Here is a 22,020-nt window from a genome sequence, read left to right on the forward strand (position 1 = left end):
CCCCCCCCCCCCACCCTCCCAAAATATCGCTCGATAGTGCCGAAGCCTTTTTAAATGAATGACAGTTATATACAAGTACACATTCGCATAAATAAATAAATACAAAACAATTACCAAACATTTGAATACAAATAAATCATACAATTCCGGAAGTGTACGAATTTGGTGGTATGGCTTCTTCTTCTTCTTCCTGATCGGCATCACACTTAACTCAGAAACAAACTGACTCAAATGGCCTCATCATGTATTGAAGTTCTTTGTAAGGGAAGTCGTATTGCAAATGGGCTCAAAATAATCCTTCAGACACTGTTGTAGAGGAGTTTGTCTGTCCACTTGGGTTTCGACTGCAGATAAAAGCGGATACAACTTTGGCACGCTTTATATTCATGAACTTTATAAAACAAATATGATGCCATGAAAGAATCCAAAACTGAAGGCACCACCGACCAATGGAGCTGTCCAATAGGCTTGGCTCATGGATCCATCTTGGCGTGTTTGAAAGACCTTCTGATCTGTGAATAGGCCTGTGTGAGTTTCCTCTCGTTGGCATCGAATTGTGGGATTTCCTGAAATCTGGCAGAGACACAAAGCACTTGCACATTTATGGCCTGGAGCTAGGATTGTCATCGGCCTGTGTTGGTGCCAGTACAGCCATTTACTTACTTGCCTGTGGGTATCAGAGAATGCTATCTCCATAACCTTTGGTTCATTCGTCTGAAACTTTGCGATTATGTTTCCATGATGAGCCCCACAATGCAGGACTTGAGAACAGCGAACCTCGAGCCACATTCTGCCAAATTATATTTTTGTGCCCAGATAGTGATAGTGACAAAAATATATTTTGGCAGAATGTGGCTCGACGTTCGCTGTTCTCAAGTCCTGCATTGTCCTGAAAGATATACGACTGATGAAAATAGCTCTCTCTCTCTCTCTCTCTGTCTCTCTGTCTCTCTGTCTCTCTGTCTCTCTGTCTCTCTCTCTCTCTCTGTCTCTGTCTCTGTGTCTCTCTCTGTGTCTCTCTCTGTGTCTCTGTCTGTCTCTGTCTCTGTGTCTCTGTGTCTCTCTCTGTGTCTCTCTCTGTGTCTCTCTCTGTGTCTCTCTCTGTGTCTCTCTCTGTGTCTCTCTCTGTGTCTCTCTCTGTGTCTCTCTCTGTGTCTCTCTCTCTCTGTCTCTCTCTCTGTCTCTCTCTCTCTCTGTCCCTGTCTCTGTCTCTGTCTCTCTCTGTCTCTCTCTGTCTCTCTCTGTCTCTCTCTGTCTCTCTCTGTCTGTCTCTCTCTGTCTCTCTCTGTCTCTCTCTGTCTGTCTCTGTCTGTCTCTGTCTCTCTCTGTGTCTCTCTCTGTCTCTCTCTCTGTCTCTCTCTCTGTCTCTCTCTCTCTCTCTCTGTCTCTGTCTCTGTCTCTCTCTGTCTCTCTCTGTCTCTCTCTGTCTCTCTCTGTCTCTCTCTGTCTGTCTCTGTCTGTCTCTGTCTGTCTCTCTCTGTCTCTCTCTGTCTCTCTCTGTCTGTCTCTGTCTGTCTCTGTCTCTGTCTGTCTCTGTCTCTGTCTGTCTCTGTCTCTGTCTGTCTCTGTCTCTGTCTGTCTCTCTCTGTCTCTCTCTGTCTCTCTCTGTCTGTCTCTGTCTCTCTCTGTCTGTCTCTGTCTCTGTCTCTGTCTCTCTCTCTCTCTCTCACTTTGTTTCCTCCCCCTCTTCACATGCAGTTCATCATCCTGACGTACTTCCTCACGATCGTGTGGCTTGGGGTTTTTGGTTTTTCCACTCTCCCCGTGCTCATCGGTTACAACATCCGGGACGCTTGCAACATCATCCCACTTGGAAATCCGACTTCGGTCTGCATGGACCTTCGTCAGTACGGTGAGCATCACACCATGACCTGAGACCTCGCTGCAAGTATCTTACATCAGATCGATATGGTGAACACTTGTGTACAAATTTCCTTTGCTTGATGGTTGTGCCATCACAGTGTTCTAGATGAAGGACAATCAGGGATTCATCTGCTATAAATGGACTGTGTGTGTGTGTGTGTGTGTGTGTGTGTGTGTGTGTGTGTGTGTGTGTGTGTGTGTGTGTGTGTGTGTGTGTGTGTGTGTGTGTGTGTGTGTGTGTGTGTGTGTGTGTCAATGTGTGTGTCAATGTGTCATGTTTGTTGTGGAGTTCTACTGGAGCTTTTTGATGTGGAATGTGATACACCAAAATGATCATCATGATCTCCTGACTTGATTCGGCTAATTAACTATAGATAATCGGGAAGAATTCCCATGTTTTAAACTCACGCCAAGTTATCGTGTATAGGTTAGCTTAATATGTCCTTCCATGGCATGGCATTCTAATTACAAAATAAACTAGAAAGAGCAATCGGAGATTGCAGACCTTCGCCAGGACGTGTTTTAGTGGTTTTTAAGATTTTTTGTGTTAAAACAAATATGGCGGCTGAACCACGTCATAATTAATTTTTTTCTCCACCAATTTATCCGTAGATGACGCTCAAGAAATTTCATCTTGATCGGATGAAGTTTTGTACTTGTCGAATTATGACCAATGATATCATCTTTAACATATTTTATTCCCCATGGAGAGTTCTTTACAATGAGTCATGTCTCAATTTTTTCTATTCAGCACTTTCGGAGATATAGAGGTGCAAATTTTTTCGGTTTTTCCAAGATGGTGCCTAGATGGTGCCAAGATGGCATTGCATTTGAGTCCGTTTGTTTGTCTGTTTGTCCATCCTCCTGTAGAATTTTTAATGATTATGACATCATAGGTTGTTTAACCTACGTTTAACCTATGACGTTATAATTATCATTAAAAATTCTACAGGAGTGTGGACAAACAGACAAACAAACGGACTCAAATGCAATGCCCTCCACTCTGGCGAGGGTAATAACAAAAACAATGATAACGTTGTAAAAAACCACCTTTTAGAGGCCATTTTTCCCCGCAAGCGGGGGTTGGCCTTTTTCGGGAACTGTGGTTGTTGTTGTTTTTCGGTCCCCTTTTTGAAGCAATGTTTTACGGCCGGATGCCCTTCCTGACGCCAACCCTTTTTGCCGCCTTTAACGACAAGCAGGGAATTACCAGTGAACTGGTACTCAATTTGCCGACCTCGGAAGGATGACAGGCTGAGTCAACCCCCCTGGCGTTAATTCAGCGATTGACCGGGATTCGAACCCAGGATCCTAGGATCCTAAGCCGGCACCCTAGCCGCTAGCCCAACACCAGGGACAACACCAGGGACTTTTCGGGTGACACCGTCACAATTTCGGTCTTCGAGGCCGGCCGATAGGCACAGTGTGACCGGAAGGGACGAGGTTCTCCTGACCACGTGGCCCTTGACTTGGTTTGTCCGCACAATGTGGGCGCTTTCAGGATGAACTTTAGCCGGGGAGTGTTTGGGCGCCCCGGTCTGATACTGCCGCCCACGCGCAGAACAACTTGTGAGTGCACGTGGGTCCCGGCGTTGTAACAAACGTTGTAACGTTGTAACAAAGCATATATTTATTAATAGCCATAACATGAACTATAATAATAGTAGTATCATTTGGCAATAATAACGAATGTATAACTCCCATCCTGGCTCAAGCATTACAGCAGGCAGGTATTCTACAAGGCCGTAAACAGCTCCAACGGTCCCACTAGAGAGAGTAAATAATGGGAAGTTTAGAGTTTTCCTTTTGTTCTCTCATACTTGTGTTAAATCAGGTTTTTCATGAACTTGCGACGTGTTAGCACGTTGTGAATCTGGCTCTTCTCGAGGGCATTGAGTGATCCTCGTGGAAGGTTCTGGACTCGACCCTGTTTAGGTTGTACAGTCCACAATGATGCACAAGATCGCGACATGTGTGACAATATGAAAACCTAAACATGCTGTCATTACACACTATACTTGATGTATGAGAGTGGACCTAGGCCATCCTCAGAGTGATAGTGATCGCAAATCCTCAATTTTCTTTTCTAGCAACGGTACCCGCCCTTTGGGCGGGGCTTCAATTGGGAGGCCCAAATGAAAAGGCAAAATATCAGAAATTGAAGGCTTTTTTTATTTTATTATTTTAAACGATTCATATAAACATCCGTTAAATTATATCACACACAAATCATCAAAATCTAAACAGTACATGGCGCCCATTTTGAAAAAAGATTTAATTTTGCAAAACGGAAGTGGCCGCTACACGTCTTTCTCAGTCGCATGTTTATGTGTGAAGAGTGCGAGCCGAATCTGTAACACGGAAGAGGCCGCTACACCTGTTTCTCAGTTGCTTTGCACATGCTGCCATGTTACTTTGGAGCCGCACGTTTATATAGGAAGAGTTCGTTAGGAGTCGATCTACTCTCTCCTGGTACGTAGAATAAACAGCATTTGTAGAATTTCAACAAAAGCCACATCACTGTTCATATCGGTAAATATTATTCCATCGTGTTTTGAAAATTTGGAAAATTGGAAAAATTTTAAAAACAATATAGCCTATTTTACTCCAGCGGATCCCAGAATTACCCACCCAAAATATCGTTGCGATCGGTTGAGCCGTTTTTTCGGTACCTTTGAACGGACGAACGGACGGACGGACGGACATTTGGTGAATTATAGTAAGATTCATCCCAAAGGAACTTTTAAAAGTCCTGGATGTACCGTGTAACCTGTATAAGTGGCTTAGCGCTTGTGAGAGTAGTTTTAGCCAAAAACCGTACTTGAACCTTTAATTTTTACATGTTCGTCATTATCTTTCATTCAAAGAGGGTCAAGGTTCGCCTTTTCTTACAGTTCAAGAGTGTCATTACATCTAAGATGTTGGAAGTGATTCGATACCCGACGAATTGAATGAAAAATTAAAAAAGCTGGCAATGATTCAAGATTCAATACTTTATTACCAAATCAACTTGACAGTTGTTAGGAATTTGAGGTAGTGTGCTCTTAAAGACAAAAAAACCATACATTAATAACGCATGGTAAAGATCCAAACATTCAGTGGTCATTGTATACATTACAAAGTGCAACAAAAAAAAAACATACATTAGTAAGGCATGGTAAATATCCAAACATTCAGTGGTCGTTGTATACATTATAAAGTGCAACAAAAAAAACATACATTAATAACGCATGGTAAATATCCAAACATTCAGTGGTCGTTGTATACATTATAAAGTGCAACAAAAAAAACATACATTAATAAGGCATGGTAAATATCCAAACATTCAGTGGTCGTTGTATACATTATAAAGTGCAACAAAAAAAAACATACATTAATAAGGCATTTTAAATATCCAAACATTCAGTGGTCGTTGTATACATTATGAAGTGCAACAAAAAAAACCATACATTAATAAGGCATTTTAAATATCCAGACATTCAGTGGTCATTGTATACATTATAAAGTGCAATAAAAAAAAACATACATTAATAAGGCATGGCAAACATCCAAACATACAGTGGTCGTTGTATACATTATAAAGTGCAACAACAAAAAAAAAATACATTTATAAGGCATTTTAAATATCCAAACATTCAGTGGTCATTGTATACATTATAAAGTGCAACAACAAAAAAACATACATTAATAACGCATGGTAAACAAAAAAACAAAACAAAAACAACATAAAGTGCAACAAACAACAAAAGCATTACCTTAATAAGGCAATACATTCATAAGTCATTTTAAATATCCAAATATTAAGTGGTCGTTGTATACATTATATAGTGCAACAACAAAAACATACATTAATAACACATGGTAAAGATCCAAACATTCAGTGGTCGTTTTATACATTATAAAGTGCAACAAAAAAAAAACATGCATTAATAAGGCATTTTAAATATCCAAACATTCAGTGGTCGTTGTATACATTATAAAGTGCAACAAAAAAAAACATACATTAATAACGCATGGTAAATATCCAAACATTCAGTGGTCGTTGTATACATTATAAAGTGCAAAAAAAAAAAACATACATTAATAACGCATGGTAAATATCCAAACATTCAGTGGTCGTTGTATACATTATAAAGTGCAACAACAAAAACATACATTAATAATGCATGGTAAATATCCAAACATTCAGTGGTCGTTGTATACATTATAAAGTGCAACAAAAAATATATATACAATAATAAGGCATTTTAAATATCCAAACATTCAGTGGTCGTTGTATACATTATAAAGTGCAACAAAAAAAAACATACATTAATAACGCATGGTAAATATCCAAACATTCAGTGGTCGTTGTATACATTATAAAGTGCAACAAAAAAAAAACATGCATTAATAAGGCATTTTAAATATCCAAACATTCAGTGGTCGTTGTATACATTATAAAGTGCAACAAAAAAATAACATACATTAATAAGGCATTTTAAATATCCAAACATTCAGTGGTCGTTGTATACATTATAAAGTGCAACAACAAAAACATACATTAATAACGCATGGTAAAGATCCAAACATTCAGTGGTCGTTGTATACATTATAAAGTGCAACAACAAAAAAACCATACATTAATAAGGCATGGTAAATATCCAAACATTCAGTGGTCGTTGTATACATTATAAAGTGCAACAACAAAAACATACATTAATAATGCATGGTAAAGATCCAAACATTCAGGGGTCGTTGTATACATTACAAAGTGCAACAAAAAAAAAACATACATTAATAAGGCATGGTAAATATCCAAACATTCAGTGGTCGTTGTATACATTATAAAGTGCAACAACAAAAACATACATTAATAATGCATGGTAAATATCCAAACATTCAGTGGTCGTTGTATACATTATAAAGTGCAACAAAAAAACAAACATTAATGGGGCATGGTAAATATCCAAACATTCAGTGGTTGTTGTATACATTATAAAGTGCAACAACAAAAACATACATTAATAATGCATGGTAAAGATCCAAACATTCAGTGGTCGTTGTATACATTATAAAGTGCAACAAAAAACATACATTAATGGGGCATGGAAAACATCCAAACATTCAGTGGTCGTTGTATACATTATAAAGTGCAACAACAAAAACATACATTAATAACGCATGGTAAAGATCTAAACATTCAGTGGTCGTTTTTTCTTTTTTTTTGTATACTGAATCGTGGCTCGTGAAAGAGCTAACATTTATTTCACAAACAAATCAACCAGACAAACAAAACACACAAAAAGAGGGAGCGGAAGACAAGATGGGGAGAGAAGGGGAAGCACACAACCACAACATTTGAGAGCAGGGAGAAGTGTGGGAGGGAGAGGGCTTGGGGGCAGGAGGCGTGGGAGGGGGAGGGCGGGGGAGAGAGGTAGAAAACACAAGGGGACCGAAATTAGCGGGGGTAGAAAAGATCAGGGTTTTGGATGGGGGAGGATAAGAGATGGTGGTGAACAGCTGTTTTAAAGACCTGGAGGGTGCAGTGGGATTGAAGAGAGTGAGGGAGTTTGTTCCAGAGGCGGGAGAAAAGAGGAATGAAGGAGTGAAGCATCCAAACATTCAGTGGTGATAGTATACATTATGAGGTGTGTATAAGAGCATTTAATATGGCCTGTAGCTAAAGTGCCAAGTGCATTATAAGCTCATGAGTAGTTAATAGTTGTAGGAGTGCAACTGTGCATTATAAGCGCATGAGTAGTTAGTAGTTATAGGAGTGCTGCTGTGCATTATAAGCTCATGAGTCGTTAGTAGTTATAGGAGTGCTACTGTGCATTATAAGCTCATGATTAGTTAATCGTTATGGGAGTGCTACTGTGCCTTATAAGCTAATGAGTAGTTAATAGTTATAGGAGTGGTACTGTGCATTATAAGCTCATGAGTAGTTAATGGTTATAGGAGTGCTACTGTGCATTATAAGCTCATGAGTAGTTTATATTTATAGGAGTGGTGCTGTGCATTATAAGCTCATGAGTAGTTAGTAGTTATAGGAGTGCTCCTGTGCATTATAAGCTCATGAGTAGTTAGTAGTTATAGGAGTGCTCCTGTGCATTATAAGCTCATGAGTAGTTAATGGTTATAGGAGTGCTACTGTGCATTATAAGCTCATGAGTAGTTAATAGTTATAGGAGTGGTACTGTGCATTATAAACTCATGAGTAGTTAATAGTTATAGGAGTGCTACTGTGCATTATAAGCTCATGAGTAGTTAATAGTTATAGGAGTGGTACTGTGCATTATAAGCGCATGAGTAGTTAATAGTTATAGGAGTGGTACTGTGCATTATAAGCTCATGAGTAGTTAATAGTTATAGGAGTGGTACTGTGCATTATAAGCTCATGAGTAGTTAATAGTTATAGGAGTGGTACTGTGCATTCAGAATGCGGATGGCAGTAACATAGGTGCCGTTCCTGAACCTAGAGCTTCTGACCTTGAGGGCTCTGAGTCTTTTCCCTGAGGGTAGGAGTTCTAACAGGGGGTTGGCTGGGTGAGAAGCATCCCTGAGGATATTCAGGCCAACCCTCTGCATTCGGGACTCGTGGATATAGGAGAGAGAAGGCAGGTCAGTTCCAGTGATTTTGGAGGCTGTGCGTATGACTTTGTCCAGGTCCTTTTTTCCTGGGCTGTGATACTGCTGAACCAAACAGTTATTGCGAAGGTAAGTGTGGATTCAGTGACAGCGCAATAAAACTGGAATTTGTCCTCCCTTGACACCCTGAACTTCCTGAGTTGCCTCAGAAAGAATAGTCTCTGGTGGGCCCTTTTTATGATAGAGATGGTGTTATGCTCCCATTTCAGAGAGGAGGAGATGGTGGTGCCGAGAAACTTAAAGTTGCACACCTGCTCCACCACCTGGCCGTTGATTACCAGAGGCGAAAGCTCCATCCTGTCCCTCCTGAAGTCCACAACCATCTCTTTGGTTTTTGTGATGGACAGCTGTAGATTGTTGTTGTGACACCAGTTGACCATGAGGGAGATTTTGGCACGGTAGGCTGATCCACGGTCGGCTGATTCATCACCAGAGGAGATGAGGCCCACAACTGTCATGTCATCTGCGAACTTGAACATTCTGACCTGATGGGAGATGGGAGCCCTGATGGGAGATGCAGTCATTTGTATACACTAGGGCATGCCCGTACTATATATATATCTAAAATTATATCCCCCCCCTCTATTTACATGAAATGGTTTGGTCCAAAGCGAACGGCTTGCGAGTACGGTGACAATCCCCCCCCTCTATTTACATGAAATGGTTTGGTCCAAAGCGAACGGCTTGCGAGTACGGTGACAACCCCCCCCCTCTATTTACATGAAATGGTTTGGTCCAAAGCGAACGGCTTGCGGAGTTTGGTAAAGAAATCGCCATAACGTGCACAAACGCGCAGGAAAGCGAAAGAATCGCAAAGTAGTTTTAATTAGTTTTAAAACATAGTTTAACGCCAACATAGTTTGCCAACGTGAAATAAATGAATACGCTCTCAAATGTGCCGTCCGAGGCAGAGTCTGTTCGGCACGTTCGGCACACGTGATAGCTCGCTGCTCTCTGATTGGTTGAATCGTTTTTTGGACATAGCTCGGTAACTACTTGTCCGATTAATATGAAACCTTGAAAAGGCACATCCTCGGGTCCCCAGCAATATACCTGGCAAGTTTAAAGTATATCGGACCCGTGGTTGTCGAGAAACAGCGGTCACAGACATACAAACATACAAACATACACACAGAGATTACTGGAATTATAGATAGACTAGGGCATGCCCGTACGTGGGTGCCCGTTCCTTGCCAAAAAAAAAAAAAAACGCTACCCGTACGCTCTACCCCGCCCGTACGCCCGTACGCCCGTAAACAAAAAAAACAACGCTCTTCGCTTCCGCCCTTCGCTCTGACTGAATTGGGAGAAATAATGCGCATAAGAAATCGAGAAATTATTATTTTCTCCGGAAGAAATCGAATTACGAACCGTAATGGCGCACGCGCTCGGCTCGGCTCATTCTGTGATTGGCTGCCGGAAGTGAAGTCTTCACTGTCCGGAAGGTCGCAAATCGCAGTTACGATGAATCGCAAATTAGTTTTAATTAGTTTTAAAACATAGTTTAACGCCAACATAGTTTGCCAACGTGAAATAAATGAATACGCTCTCAAATGTGCCGTCCGAGGCAGAGTCTGTTCGCCACGTTCGGCACACGTGATAGCTCGCTGCTCTCTGATTGGTTGAATCGTTTTTTGGACATAGCTCGGTAACTACTTGTCCGATTAATTTCAAACCTTGAAAAGGCACATCCTCGGGTCCCCAGCAATATACCTGGCAAGTTTAAAGTATATCGGACCCGTGGTTGTCGAGAAACAGCGGTCACAGACAAACAAACACACACACAGACACACACACACACACACAGAGATTGCTGGAATTATAGATAGATAGAGTACAGGAGAGGAGACAGCACACATCCTTGAGGTGCTCCTGTGCTAATACTTAGGGGTTTAGAGTATCTGTTATTGATTTTAACCACCTGAGTTCTATTCTGTAAGAAGTCGAGGACCCAAAGGGCCATAGATTGATTAACATTTTGGTTGAGGAGGCAGTCGAACAATCTAGAAGGCAGAATACAGTTGAAAGCAGAGCTATAATCAACAAACAGAACACGTGCATAGGTAGGAGGAGCCTCAATAATACAAATATAGTAAACAATATAGTAAAATAGGAATACGCATATAAATATAGTAAACACTGCATTTAGTGCATGGTCACCTGCCCTATGTGGCCATAATGTTGCGCACAGCTTAGCATTTTGTCGCATGAAACGTACTTGTATATTCTTTCGTGACAGAAGAGATTCATTATTTTGTGTGGAGGAAGTAGCTGCTGGTTGCATCACTTCTGGTGCATCCTGTGCCGCTGATGCAGTGCCTCCACACCACAATTAGCACAGGAAATTGCAATTTAACCAGGGTGCAGGTGACGTCACAGTAGTATATTTAACGCCCACCAGCAACCAAAGCTCAACATCCATCCTAGGGCCATTACTGAGGGCCCAGCGTGCAAGTACTCCAGGGTAAGAGGTTATAGACTCGGCCAGGTGAGCATGCTACCTCTGAGCTATCCTACCAGCCTCATCCTAGTGGGATACATGATTGCGTGGTGCAGGTTTTGATTTCCTGTACATCCAATTGGGAGCTATTTACATATTACATATGCAACGTTGAAAGGGGAAGAGACGGGTATAAGGAAAACATGAGGGTGTACGAAACAGTGAGATGAGAAGGAGTCAATGGGGAATACTGCAAGGCAATGGTGGGAGGTCAATAATTCCGTCATTTTTCCATAATGTAATGTAGATGGCCCATAATGTGATTACAAAGGCCAAATGGAGTGTTACGGATTCGTAACTTCCGTTGTGGTTTTCACCCACTTGACATATTTCTGATATTATGTACTATTATAATTCTCAAAAGGGTTATTATTCATGAACAGTTATCTAAAGTTAAAAAGGCTAACTTTAAATGATACCGGAAACCAAACCGGAAGACGATGGCAGAGAAGAGAGGAGAGGGCGGAGCGAGGGAGTGGGAGAAGAAGCTGGTTGCTTTGCGGTCTGCAACGAACGTTGTCGAGCAAGAGTCGCGTACTTTGGGTTTCCTGGGAAAAAGGAATTCCTGCGATAACGTTGTTATTGCTGTGACGGATCATCCTGCGTGTCAGGTTTGGCATTAGATTCCGAAGAATCATCGCTGGGTCGTGACGACTTGAGAACCACAAGCCGTCAGCCATTTTGACTCATGCGCTTCGCGCGTCGAGCAGACTTTCCTTGCTTTGTCAACCGTTTCCACCGCTTTCAGACGTATCTGTGGTGTGTGTGTGCACCGAGGCTTTTGACGGTTACTTTGCGGCTCGCCGACAGTGAACAGTGAAAGTTCATACCTGGAGGGTGCCGTTGGATTTCCCAGTCGCCGTGAGTGCGCCTTTGTGACGCTTTAACCATGTGACCATTTTCTCTGCTTTGGGCCGCGTGCGCCTTTGTGCCGTTTTGGGCGGCGTGTCTGTGCCTGTCCTCTGAACGAGATTCTGGTTTTGATTCGACATCGTTCCGTTGATCACTGGAGGGGATCAACTCTGAGCTCGAAGACGGGAATATAGAGACACTGGGGGAAGGTTATTTTCCGCTCACTTGGAGCACAGTGAGTTACCTCATGCATGTTAGCAGATGGTACCATCATAGGAGATATTGATTGTACTCTTGATTCCTATTATTGTTGTACTGTTATTTTTGTGTGATTTTTAATTCAATATTTGTTTGTATTATTGGTGTTTATATTATTTGCAATTGGTGTGGTTTCGCCATTAATTTTTGACACAGGATCACATATTTTTCTGCCGTGGCTCCTCTCGGGGTTCGGAGGTATACCGAGACCAGGAGGTCGGGGAGGAACACGTAACAGAAATTGGGGCTTCGTCCAATTGATTCGTGGGCTCGAAATTGGGTCTTCGTCCCGGATATAATTCCTTAAAAAACATCCATTTGGGATTGACACAGATTGAAATTGGGGGTTTGTACTGTGGAAAATTGGGGACTCGGCTTTGCTGATTAAATTCCCTAAATCTCGGACGGTGGATTAAATTCCTTAAATTTCGTCCGGGAAAGAATTCCCTAGCATTCCCAAATTTTCCAATTTTGGAATATTTTCCAACATTCCCAAATTTTTAAAAAAACAACAAAAAAGAATATATATATTATTTTTTTTGAAATTTCTTGTGTGAAGGTTAACAGGTGCTAACGGATAGTCACCATGGAGTTTGACGCAGAGAAGTTTGCAGTGACCCCTAGTGAGGCACAGTTCCAAGCGTTATTAAAATCGGAACTCTTGGTATTGGCTAGACATTTTAGCTTGGAGGTCCGATCGAGTATGAGGAAAGCAGAGATGCAGAGATTGGTGATAGAATCTCTGGTGGAACTTGGAACATGGAAAGAGGGAGCCTTGGATTGGTTACCAGAAGAACAAGAAAATGTGGAGCTCCAAAGAATGGAGATGCAATTGCAGAGCCAGGAAAGGTTAAAAACACAGGAAAGAGAACTCCAGGAAAGGTTAGAAGAGAAAAAAAGCAGAGGAAAGGAGAGCTGCAAGAGAACTCGAAGAAAGGGTAGAAGAGAAAAAAGCAGAGGAAAGGAGAGCTGCAAGAGAACTTGAGGAAAAAAGAGCAACACAGGAAAGAGAACTCCAGGAAAGGTTAGAAGAGAAAAAAGCAGAGGAGAGAAAAGCCGAAAGGGAGTTAAGGAACGGGACTCGGCGCTTCAGCAGGAAATTAAACTCAAGGAGCTGGATTTAATGAAAGAACTGGGAGAGGTACCATCCATGCTGACTGGTTCGACACCTAGTCAGAACACCTGGGATGTTGGCAGACATGTTAGGCTGGTTCCACTCTTCAATGAAAAGGAGGTAGCCAAGTTTTTTTCACACTTTGAGAAAGTGGCTCAAATGCTAAAATGGCCTGAGGAGTCCTGGACCATGTTAGTGCAAAGTGTTCTGGTGGGTAAAGCTCAAGATATTTATTTGGCTTTACCGATTGACCAATGTGCAGATTATGGGATAGTGAAGAAAACCATTCTCAAAGCCTATGAATTGGTCCCTGAAGCTTACCGGCAAAAATTCCGGAATGCCAGGAAGAGGGAAAGTGAGACCCATGTGGAGTTTGCCAGAATGAAAGAAACCATGTTTGATCGGTGGTGTGATTCAAAAGGGGTTGGGAAAGACTTCGAATTATTGCAACAATTGATCCTGGTGGAGGAATTCCAACAGTGTGTCCATGAGGACATTAAAGTACATCTGGAGGAAAGGAAAGTACCAAAGTTGTATGAGGCAGCAACCATGGCAGATGACTATGCCTTAACACACAGGATGAGGTTCCATAAACCTAACTTCCCGCCTCGAGTTCACACGGAGAGTTATGATGCATCTGGTGCGGAGAACGAAGATTCAGGGGGACGGCCTCGAGATGACTATGAGGACCACTCTGATACTACGACTTCTCAAAATCAGAAGACAACAGTTCCAAGGCAGACGTATCCTCCGGGGGGCTCGAGACAAACCACGAGTTTCTCCTCCGGGCCTACTTGCGCTTTTTGCAATAAACCTGGACACATGATGTCCCGATGTTATGCTATGGGAAGGCAAAATCGGGAGCGCAGTCAGACTAGTACAACTCCGAATGCATTGGCAAATGTGGGAAATCGCCCTCAACAGGGTTACCAACCATTTATTTCAGAGGGGTTTGTGTCATTGGATGGAGACTCGACTAACCAGAAACCAGTTAGGGTATTGAGGGACACAGGAGCACAGCAGTCTTTGATGCTGGAAGGCATTTTGCCATTGTCAGAGAAGACGGCAACTGGGGTTAGTGTTCGTTTACAGGGGATTGGTGGCTGTGTTAGAGCTCCACTTCATGTCATCCATTTGGAGTCTGATTTGGTGTCAGGACCGGTCACCGTAGGTTTACAAGCCACTCTTCCTGTAGAGGGAGTATCTTTTGTTATCGGTAATGATTTGGCCGGTGGTCAAGTTTCTGGTAACCTGATGGTTGTTGAAAAGCCCAGTAGGGAAAATAACACCACACCAGTCAGGGATGGCGGCAAATTTGGCAAGCTATTTGTAGGTGGACTGAACTTCAAAACAAAGGAGGAAGTTCTGACCTCTGTCTTCAGCAAATATGGACTGCTTTTGGAAGTGCAGCTGGTAAAAGACAGGGAAACGCAAAAGTCAAGAGGGTTTGGCTTTGTCACGTTTGAAAACACAAAGGACACCAAAGAGGCAGATAAGGATTGGAATGGCAAGGATTTGGATGGTCGGACCAGAGCCGCAGAGAAGGCAGGCCGTAGGCATCGAGGGGGCTACAGAAAAGGAAAACATGGCGGTAGTTTTGGTGGTGGCCGCAGTCGAAATTACTATGGAGGCTCCCAGAGTTACGGCAGCTCCCGAAGGAATGATTATCAGGGTAGTGGCCGAGAACGAGACCGCTATTCACGTGACTACAGTGACAAGCGGTTCAACCGTGATTATTATGAAAGTTAGAAAGAGTTGAAGCACGGAATGCTGCGGAGCAGCCGAGCCAAAATTCCGACACGGATTAACCGTGAACGCCACGTTTCTAAAGGCATCCATGTAGTGAACTTTCCTACCCGGATTAACCGTGAACTCCACGTTCCTAAAGGCGTCCATGTGGTGAACTTTCCTGCACGGACTAACTGTGAACTCCACATTCCTAAAGGCGTCCATGTAGTGAATACTTCAGGCCTCACCACCCAACCACCATGGAACCTGGCTTTCAGCTCGGCCTCCCGGGAAAAGTGCTATAGATTTGCTGGCCTTTGGGTTTTTATCACAACCCCTCAACCTTCATTCAAAAAATGAAAAATAAAAATCAGAGGTTGATGAGATGGAGTTTGGCTTTGCAGGGGTTCAACTTGGAAATTGAACATGTAAAGGGCAGGGACGTTGCTGATGTTGGTTGTTTATGTGGGTTGTTTTCGTAGTTTATTTTTGTTTGTTTAAAGAGTTTGCATGCAAAGAAAGTTTTCGCTGTGTTCAAACTTTCTTTCTTGAGGGGGTTAATTGTTACGGATTCGTAACTTCCGTTGTTGCTGATGCTTTGTCCAGAGTGAATTAACTTTGGAAATCTCTGTGGGTTGTGTGAAAATGTGTTGCTTTATTTTTGAGATATTGATAATTGTTGCTCACGGGAATTGGTGATTTGGGTTGTTAGTTTATTTTTGTTTGTTTAAAGAGTTTGCATGCAAAGAAAGTTTTCGCTGTGTTCAAACTTTCATTCTTGAGGGGGGTAATTGTTACGGATTCGTAACTTCCGTCGTTGCTGATGCTTTGTCCAGAGTGAATTAACTTTGGAAATCTCTGTGGGTTGTGTGAAAATTTGTTGCTTTATTTTTGAGATATTGATAAATTGTTGCTCACGGGAATTGGTGATTTGGGTTGTTAGTTTATTTTTGTTTGTTTAAAGAGTTTGCATGCAAAGAAAGTTTTCGCTGTGTTCAAACTTTTTTTCTTGAGGGGGGTAATTGTTACGGATTCGTAACTTCCGTTGTTGTGGTTTTCACCCACCTGACATATTTCTGATATTATGTACTATTATTATTCTCAAAAGGGTTATTATTCATGAACAGTTATCTAAAGTTAAAAAGGCTAACTTTAAATGATACCGGAAACCGAACCGGAAGACGACGGCAGAGAAGAGAGGAGAGGGCGGAGCGAGGGAGTGGGAGAAGAAGCTGGTTGCTTTGCGGTCTGCAATGAACGTTGTCGAGCAAGAGTCACGTACTTTGGATTTCCTGGGAAAAAGGAATTCCTGCGATAAAGTTGTTATTGCTGTGACGGATCATCCTGCGTGTCAGGTTTGGCGTTAGATTCCGAAGAATCATCGCTGGGTCGTGACGACTCAAGAACCACGAGCCGTCGGCCATTTTGACTCGTGCACTTCGCGCGTCGAACAGACTTTCCTTGCTTCGTCAACCGTTTCCACCGCTTTCAGACGTATCTGTGGTGTGTGTGTGCACCGAGGCTTTTGACGGTTACTTTGCGGCTCGCCGACCGTGAACAGTGAAAGTTCATACCTGGAGGGTGCCGTTGGATTTGCCAGTCGCCGTGAGTGCGCCTTTGTGCCGCTTTAACCACGTGACCATTTTCTCCGCTTTGGGTCGCGTGCGCTTTTGTGCCGTTTTGGGCGGCGTGTCTGTCCCTGTCCTCTGAACGAGATTCTGGTTTCGATTCAACATCGTTCCGTTGATCACTGGAGGGGACCAACTCTGAGCTCGAAGACGGGAATATAGAGACACTGGGGGAAGGTTATTTTCCACTCACTTGGAGCACAGTGAGTTACCTCATGCATGTTAGTGGATGGTACCATTATAGGAGATATTGATTGTGCTCTTGATTCCTATTATTGTTGTGCTGTTATTTTTGTGTGATTTTTAATACAATATTTGTTTGTATTATTGGTGTTTATATTATTTGCAATTGGTGTGGTTTCAGCATTGATTTTTGACACAGGATAACATATTTTTCTGCCGTGGCTCCTACGGAGTTCGGAGGTATACGGAGGTATACCGGTCACGGGTTCGGAGGTATACCGAGACCAGGAGGTCGGGGAGGAACACGTAACAGGAGTTAACTTTGTCATATACAGAGCATAGCAAGGAAGAACATTGCCTCATACTCAATGGCTCATGTCTCCAGGTGAAAAGAAGAGATCGTCACATCATCGCGGAATGACTTGATTGAATTAGGGAATGAGCATTCCACATTATGTTATGAGAGAATGTGTTTTTTTTCAGGTCTCATTCCATGGAACCACACAGGAGGCAGACTTTGTGATGAGACGCTAACCAGCATGTGTGACACGTCCGAGGTGTGTACAAGCCTGATTCCAACCTTTTATGGAAATCTCATCAGTTCCTAAGATAACTCGGAGAGGATTGTTGTGATTAATTTTATTGAAAATATTTTGCTGGTTGTTAACTTTCACCGTTTTATTATTGTGCCCTCCGTTTTGACGAGCTCCCCCATCAGATCTGGCCAGACTTAGCTGTGGGTACATCAAAGTCTGCCTTTAGCACGAAGTCCTTTTGAAAAGAAATCGTTTTCCGTTTCTTCATTAAAAGTCGGTGCATTTGAGTAATTTGTCTATTTTCTCGGGGAAGAATCTTCCTTTTTGAATCTTCAGCCTCGAGAAGCTTAATGGACCATACTGGCACTTTTGCTGTTTGGACGGATGACCCTTTGGCCTTAAATTGATATTTTTTGCTCAAATCGCATGGGCACACTGGTCTGCCTTGCAAAATAAACCTTGTGACAAAGTGGATGAAGATGGGACAGCGATTTTAATTATTATACTAAAGTGTTCTTCCATCAGACTCCGTAGCATTGTGGATAAAGCTTCCGGTGATAGGTCGACAGATCGATTCTGACCCTGGGCGAGTCGTGATTCCGACCCTGGGCGAGTCGTGATTCCGACCCTGGGCGACGGGCGATTCCAAGCCTGGGCGAGTCGCGTTTCCTACCCTGGGCGAGGCGTGATTCTGACCCTGGGCGAGTCGAGATTCCTACCCTGGGCGAGTCGCGATTCCGACCCTAGGCGAGTCGCGATTCCTACCCTAGGCGAGTCGCGATTCCGACCCTGGGCGAGTCGTGATTCCTACCCTGGTCGAGTCACGATTCCTACCCTGGGCGAGTCACGATTCCTACCCTGGGCGAGTCTCGATTCCTACCCTGGGCGAGTCGCGATTCATACCCTGGGTGAGTCGTGATTCTTACCCTGGGTGAGTCGCGATTCCTACCCTGGGCGAGTCGCGATTCCTACCCTGGGCGAGTCGCGATTCCGACCCTGGGCAACGTGCGATTCTGACCGTAGGCGAGGCACGATTCCGACCCTGGGCGAGTCGCGATTCCTACCCTGGGCGAGTCACGATTCCGACCCTGGGCGAGTCACGATTCCGACCCTGGGCGAGTCTTGATTCCGACCCTGGGCAAGTCGAGATTCCGACCCTGGGCAAGTCGCGATTCCGACCCTGGGCGAGTCTTGATTCCGACCCTGGGCGAGTTGCGATTCCGACCCTGGACGAGGCATGATTCCGACCCTGGGCGAGGCACGATTCCAAGCCTGGGCGAGTTGCGATTCCGACCCTGGGCGAGGTGCAATTCCAAACCTGGGCGAGGAGCGATTCCTACCCTGGGCGAAGCGCGATTCATACCCTGGGCGAGTCGCGATTCCGACCCTGGGCGAGGTGCAATTCCGACCATGGGCGAGTCGCGATTCCGAACCTGGGCACGTCGCGATTCCGAACCTGGCCGCATCACGATTCCGAACCTGGCGAGTCACGATTTCGAACCTGGGCGTGTCACGATTCCGAACCTGGGGCGTCGCGATTCTGAACCTGGGCGCGTCACGATTCCAAACCTGGCGCGTCGCGAATCTTACCCTGGGCGAGGTGCAATTCCGACCCTGGGCGAGGTGCAATTCCGACCCTGGGCGAGGTGCGATTCCGACCCTGGGCGAGGTGCGATTCCGACCCTGGGCGAGTCGCGATTCCGAACCTGGGCACGTCGCGATTCTGAACCTGGGCGCATCACGATTCCGAACCTGGGCGCATCGCGATTCCGAACCTGGGCGCATCGCGAATCTCACCCTGGGCGTGTCGCAATTTCGAACCTGGGCGCGTCACGATTCCGAACCTGGCGAGTCGCGATTTCGAACCTGGGCGTGTCACGATTCCGAACCTGGTGCGTCGCAAATCTGACCCTGGGCGAGTCGCGATTTCGAACCTGGGCGCGTCACGATTCCGAACCTGGCGCGTCGCGATTCCGAACCTGGGCGCGTCACGAATCTGACCCTGGGCGAGTCGCGATTCCAACCCAGGGCGAGTCGCGATTCCAAGCCTGGGCGAGTCGCGATTCCGACCCTGGGCGAGTTGCGATTCCAAGCCTGGGCGTGTCGCGATTCCGACCCCGGGCGAGTCGCGATTCCAAGCCTGGGCGAGTCGCGATTCCGACCCTGGGCGAGACGCGATTCCAAGCTTGGGCGAGTCGCGATTCCGACCCTGGGCGAGTCGTGATTCCCAACCTGGCGCGTCACGATTCTGAACCTGGGCGCGTCGCGAATCTGACCCTGGGCGAGTCGCGATTCCGTCCCTGGACGAGTCGCGATTCCAAGCCTGGGCGAGTCGCGAACCCGACCCTGGGCGAGTCGCGATTCCGACCCTGGGCGAGTCGCGATTCCAAGCCTGGGCGAGTCGCGATTCCGACCCTGGGCGAGTCGCGATTCCAAGCCTGGGCGAGTCACGATTCCAAGCCTGGGCGAGTCGCGATTCCGACCCTGGGCGAGTCGTGATTCCAAACCTGGCGCGCCGCTATTCCGATCCTGGGCGCGTCGCGGATCTGACCCTGGGTGAGTCGCGATTCCAAGCCTGGGCGAGTCGCCATTCCGACCCTGGACGAGTCGCGATTCCGAACCTGGGCGCGTCGCGAATCCGACCCTGGGCGAGTCGCGATTCCAAGCCTGGGCGAGTCGCCATTCCGACCCTGGGCGAGTCGCGATTCCCAACCTGGAGCGTCGCGATTCCGATCCTGGGCACGTCGCGGATCTGACCTTGGGCGAGTCGCGATTCCAAGCCTGGGCGAGTCGTGATTCCGACCCTGGGCGAGTCGTGATTCCGACCCTGGGCGAGTCGCGATTCCGACCCTGGGCGAGTCGCGATTCCGCCCCTGGGCGAGTCGCGATTCCGACCCTGGCCGAGTCGCGATTCCGACCCTGGCCGAGTCGCGATTCCGACCCTGGCCGAGTCGCGATTCCGACCCTGGCCGAGTCGCGATTCCGACCCTGGCCGAGTCAGTACCAAAAACATTCAAAATGGTACATGCTGTTTTCTCACTTCACACTCAGCATTTATAGGATGGAGCACAGACAAAACAAACCCTGTGGTGTGGAGTTTGTTCCATTAAATCCAACAATATCGTTTCAATGAAAAGCAAAAACCTTGGGATACGTTTGTTTCTGATGCAAGACCACAATGCAAGAGCTGCTTGTTATTCTGTACAACACTCATGAGTCTTTGTGGAGCTCCAACTTTTGTCTTGGAACGAAATCAACAGCTCTCACAAGTGTTGTGCAGAATGACAAATATAAGTTATCTTTTCCCCTTTTTGTCTTAATCGCACATGAAGGTCTGTTCACAAAAAAAAACCCTCATCAAGTCTGATGAGATTCTCCTCAGATTTCACAAGAAATCATGCAGGATATTAATTTGTTTAAATTCTGTTTTTAATGTGGAAAGCCAATTCACTGTGATGTTGATGATGATAATGATGATGGTGATGATGATGTAGCAGTTTGTAAAATGTGCTTTGTGGAGCTTTGCAGATCTCTCAGTGAGATTCACCTTCTCATTGTTTTCAGTTCAACATGGCGTTCAACCTCTACATATCGGCCTGTGCTGGGGCTACCGTGAGCGTCATTGCCATGGTAAGCGGAACACCCAAGAGCCAATTTGCTTTACCCTACCTATATGGACATACATGATTGATTTTGAACAAAGTATATGATTTGGTGCAAAAGGGATTTAAAAGAAATTACTTGCTTATTACTTATTACTTGCTTAAATTTCCTTGCTTAAAATTACTTGCTTAAAGAAATTAAATTACTTGCCTGCCTGAATTAATTAATTTCTCATCTCTATTTTCGATCCTCTTTTTGTAGCTCATCTACTGCACTGTCCTCGTCTACAACTACGGGATGTCACAGCTCCTCCGCCGGGATGATTACTGTACCAAGCTTTGAGCACCGACTCTATCCTTACATCACCTCTTCCATTGCATCCTTTTCCATCCTCCCTGCATTTCCTCGCCCGCGTGGCCGCACCGTGTTTTGTTACAGTTCCCGATCTTCTCGATCCGGACTTCACTCGTGCCGGTTCATCATCTAGAGACTCACATGGAGGTTGGAAGACCATTCGGCACAATATTGAGCACGTTTTCTAACTCGCAGGACTCGTCTTTGCTATGTAAGACTAAACCAGCGTGATTGGTAGACCTGCGGCTTCGGAGGAACGAACCATTAATAAAATAAGCTTTATATTTCGATGGAGCACAAGCGTTTTGTGCAATGATGAATCAGCAAAAGCATAATCGTGATGTTTGATTGTAGATGTAGTTGCTACCAGTGGTTTTACCTGCATTAACACACACTCGCACACCCACACACACACTTTCAATGTATTTTGTGTTATTTGTCTTTAAATAAAAGATTGTTTGTGTGTATAAACGCGTGTCTCTCTGTTATGAGGTTGCTATGGCTGGGACCGTTCATCACCCCCAGGGATCCAGAACTGTTGGGCTCTGAGGCCTAGGCGGCACACCTGCATCCCCTGATGTAAAGCCTGAGCAGTTGGATAGCACACCTGAGTTCAGATCATTCGTGAGATGTTTTACAAGATGTAAAGGATCCCCTGTCCCAGGTAATGACCCTAACAGCATTTTGTGTGTTTTAATCCCTCCATTTCGGGTAAAGCCGCTTCTGGATTAGCTTGCTCACCAAGGGCAATGTTTGCCCTCCTCGAGGGGG

At 44.8% G+C, this 22,020-nt stretch overlaps 1 protein-coding gene across 4 annotated transcripts in view; it reads left to right on the plus strand.

The window, feature by feature from the left end:
• LOC137437714 (neuronal membrane glycoprotein M6-b) overlaps positions 1-21,720 on the plus strand; it is a 58,232-nt gene extending 36,512 nt beyond the window's left edge. For all 4 annotated transcript variants that reach the window (XM_068132267.2, XM_068132266.2, XM_068132265.2 and 1 more), the window contains exons 4-7: positions 1,699-1,852; positions 17,240-17,313; positions 20,857-20,922; positions 21,157-21,720. In XM_068132267.2, coding sequence (XP_067988368.2) covers positions 1,699-1,852; positions 17,240-17,313; positions 20,857-20,922; positions 21,157-21,237 — 375 coding nt within the window. In that variant the 3' untranslated portion in view covers positions 21,238-21,720. The remainder of the gene's footprint in view (positions 1-1,698; positions 1,853-17,239; positions 17,314-20,856; positions 20,923-21,156) is intronic.
• The last annotated feature ends 300 nt before the right edge of the window (positions 21,721-22,020 follow it).

Source organism: Myxine glutinosa, chromosome 12 (assembly GCF_964187855.1).
Source record: "Myxine glutinosa chromosome 12, kmMyxGlut1.1, whole genome shotgun sequence".
Taxonomy (NCBI): domain Eukaryota; kingdom Metazoa; phylum Chordata; class Myxini; order Myxiniformes; family Myxinidae; genus Myxine; species Myxine glutinosa.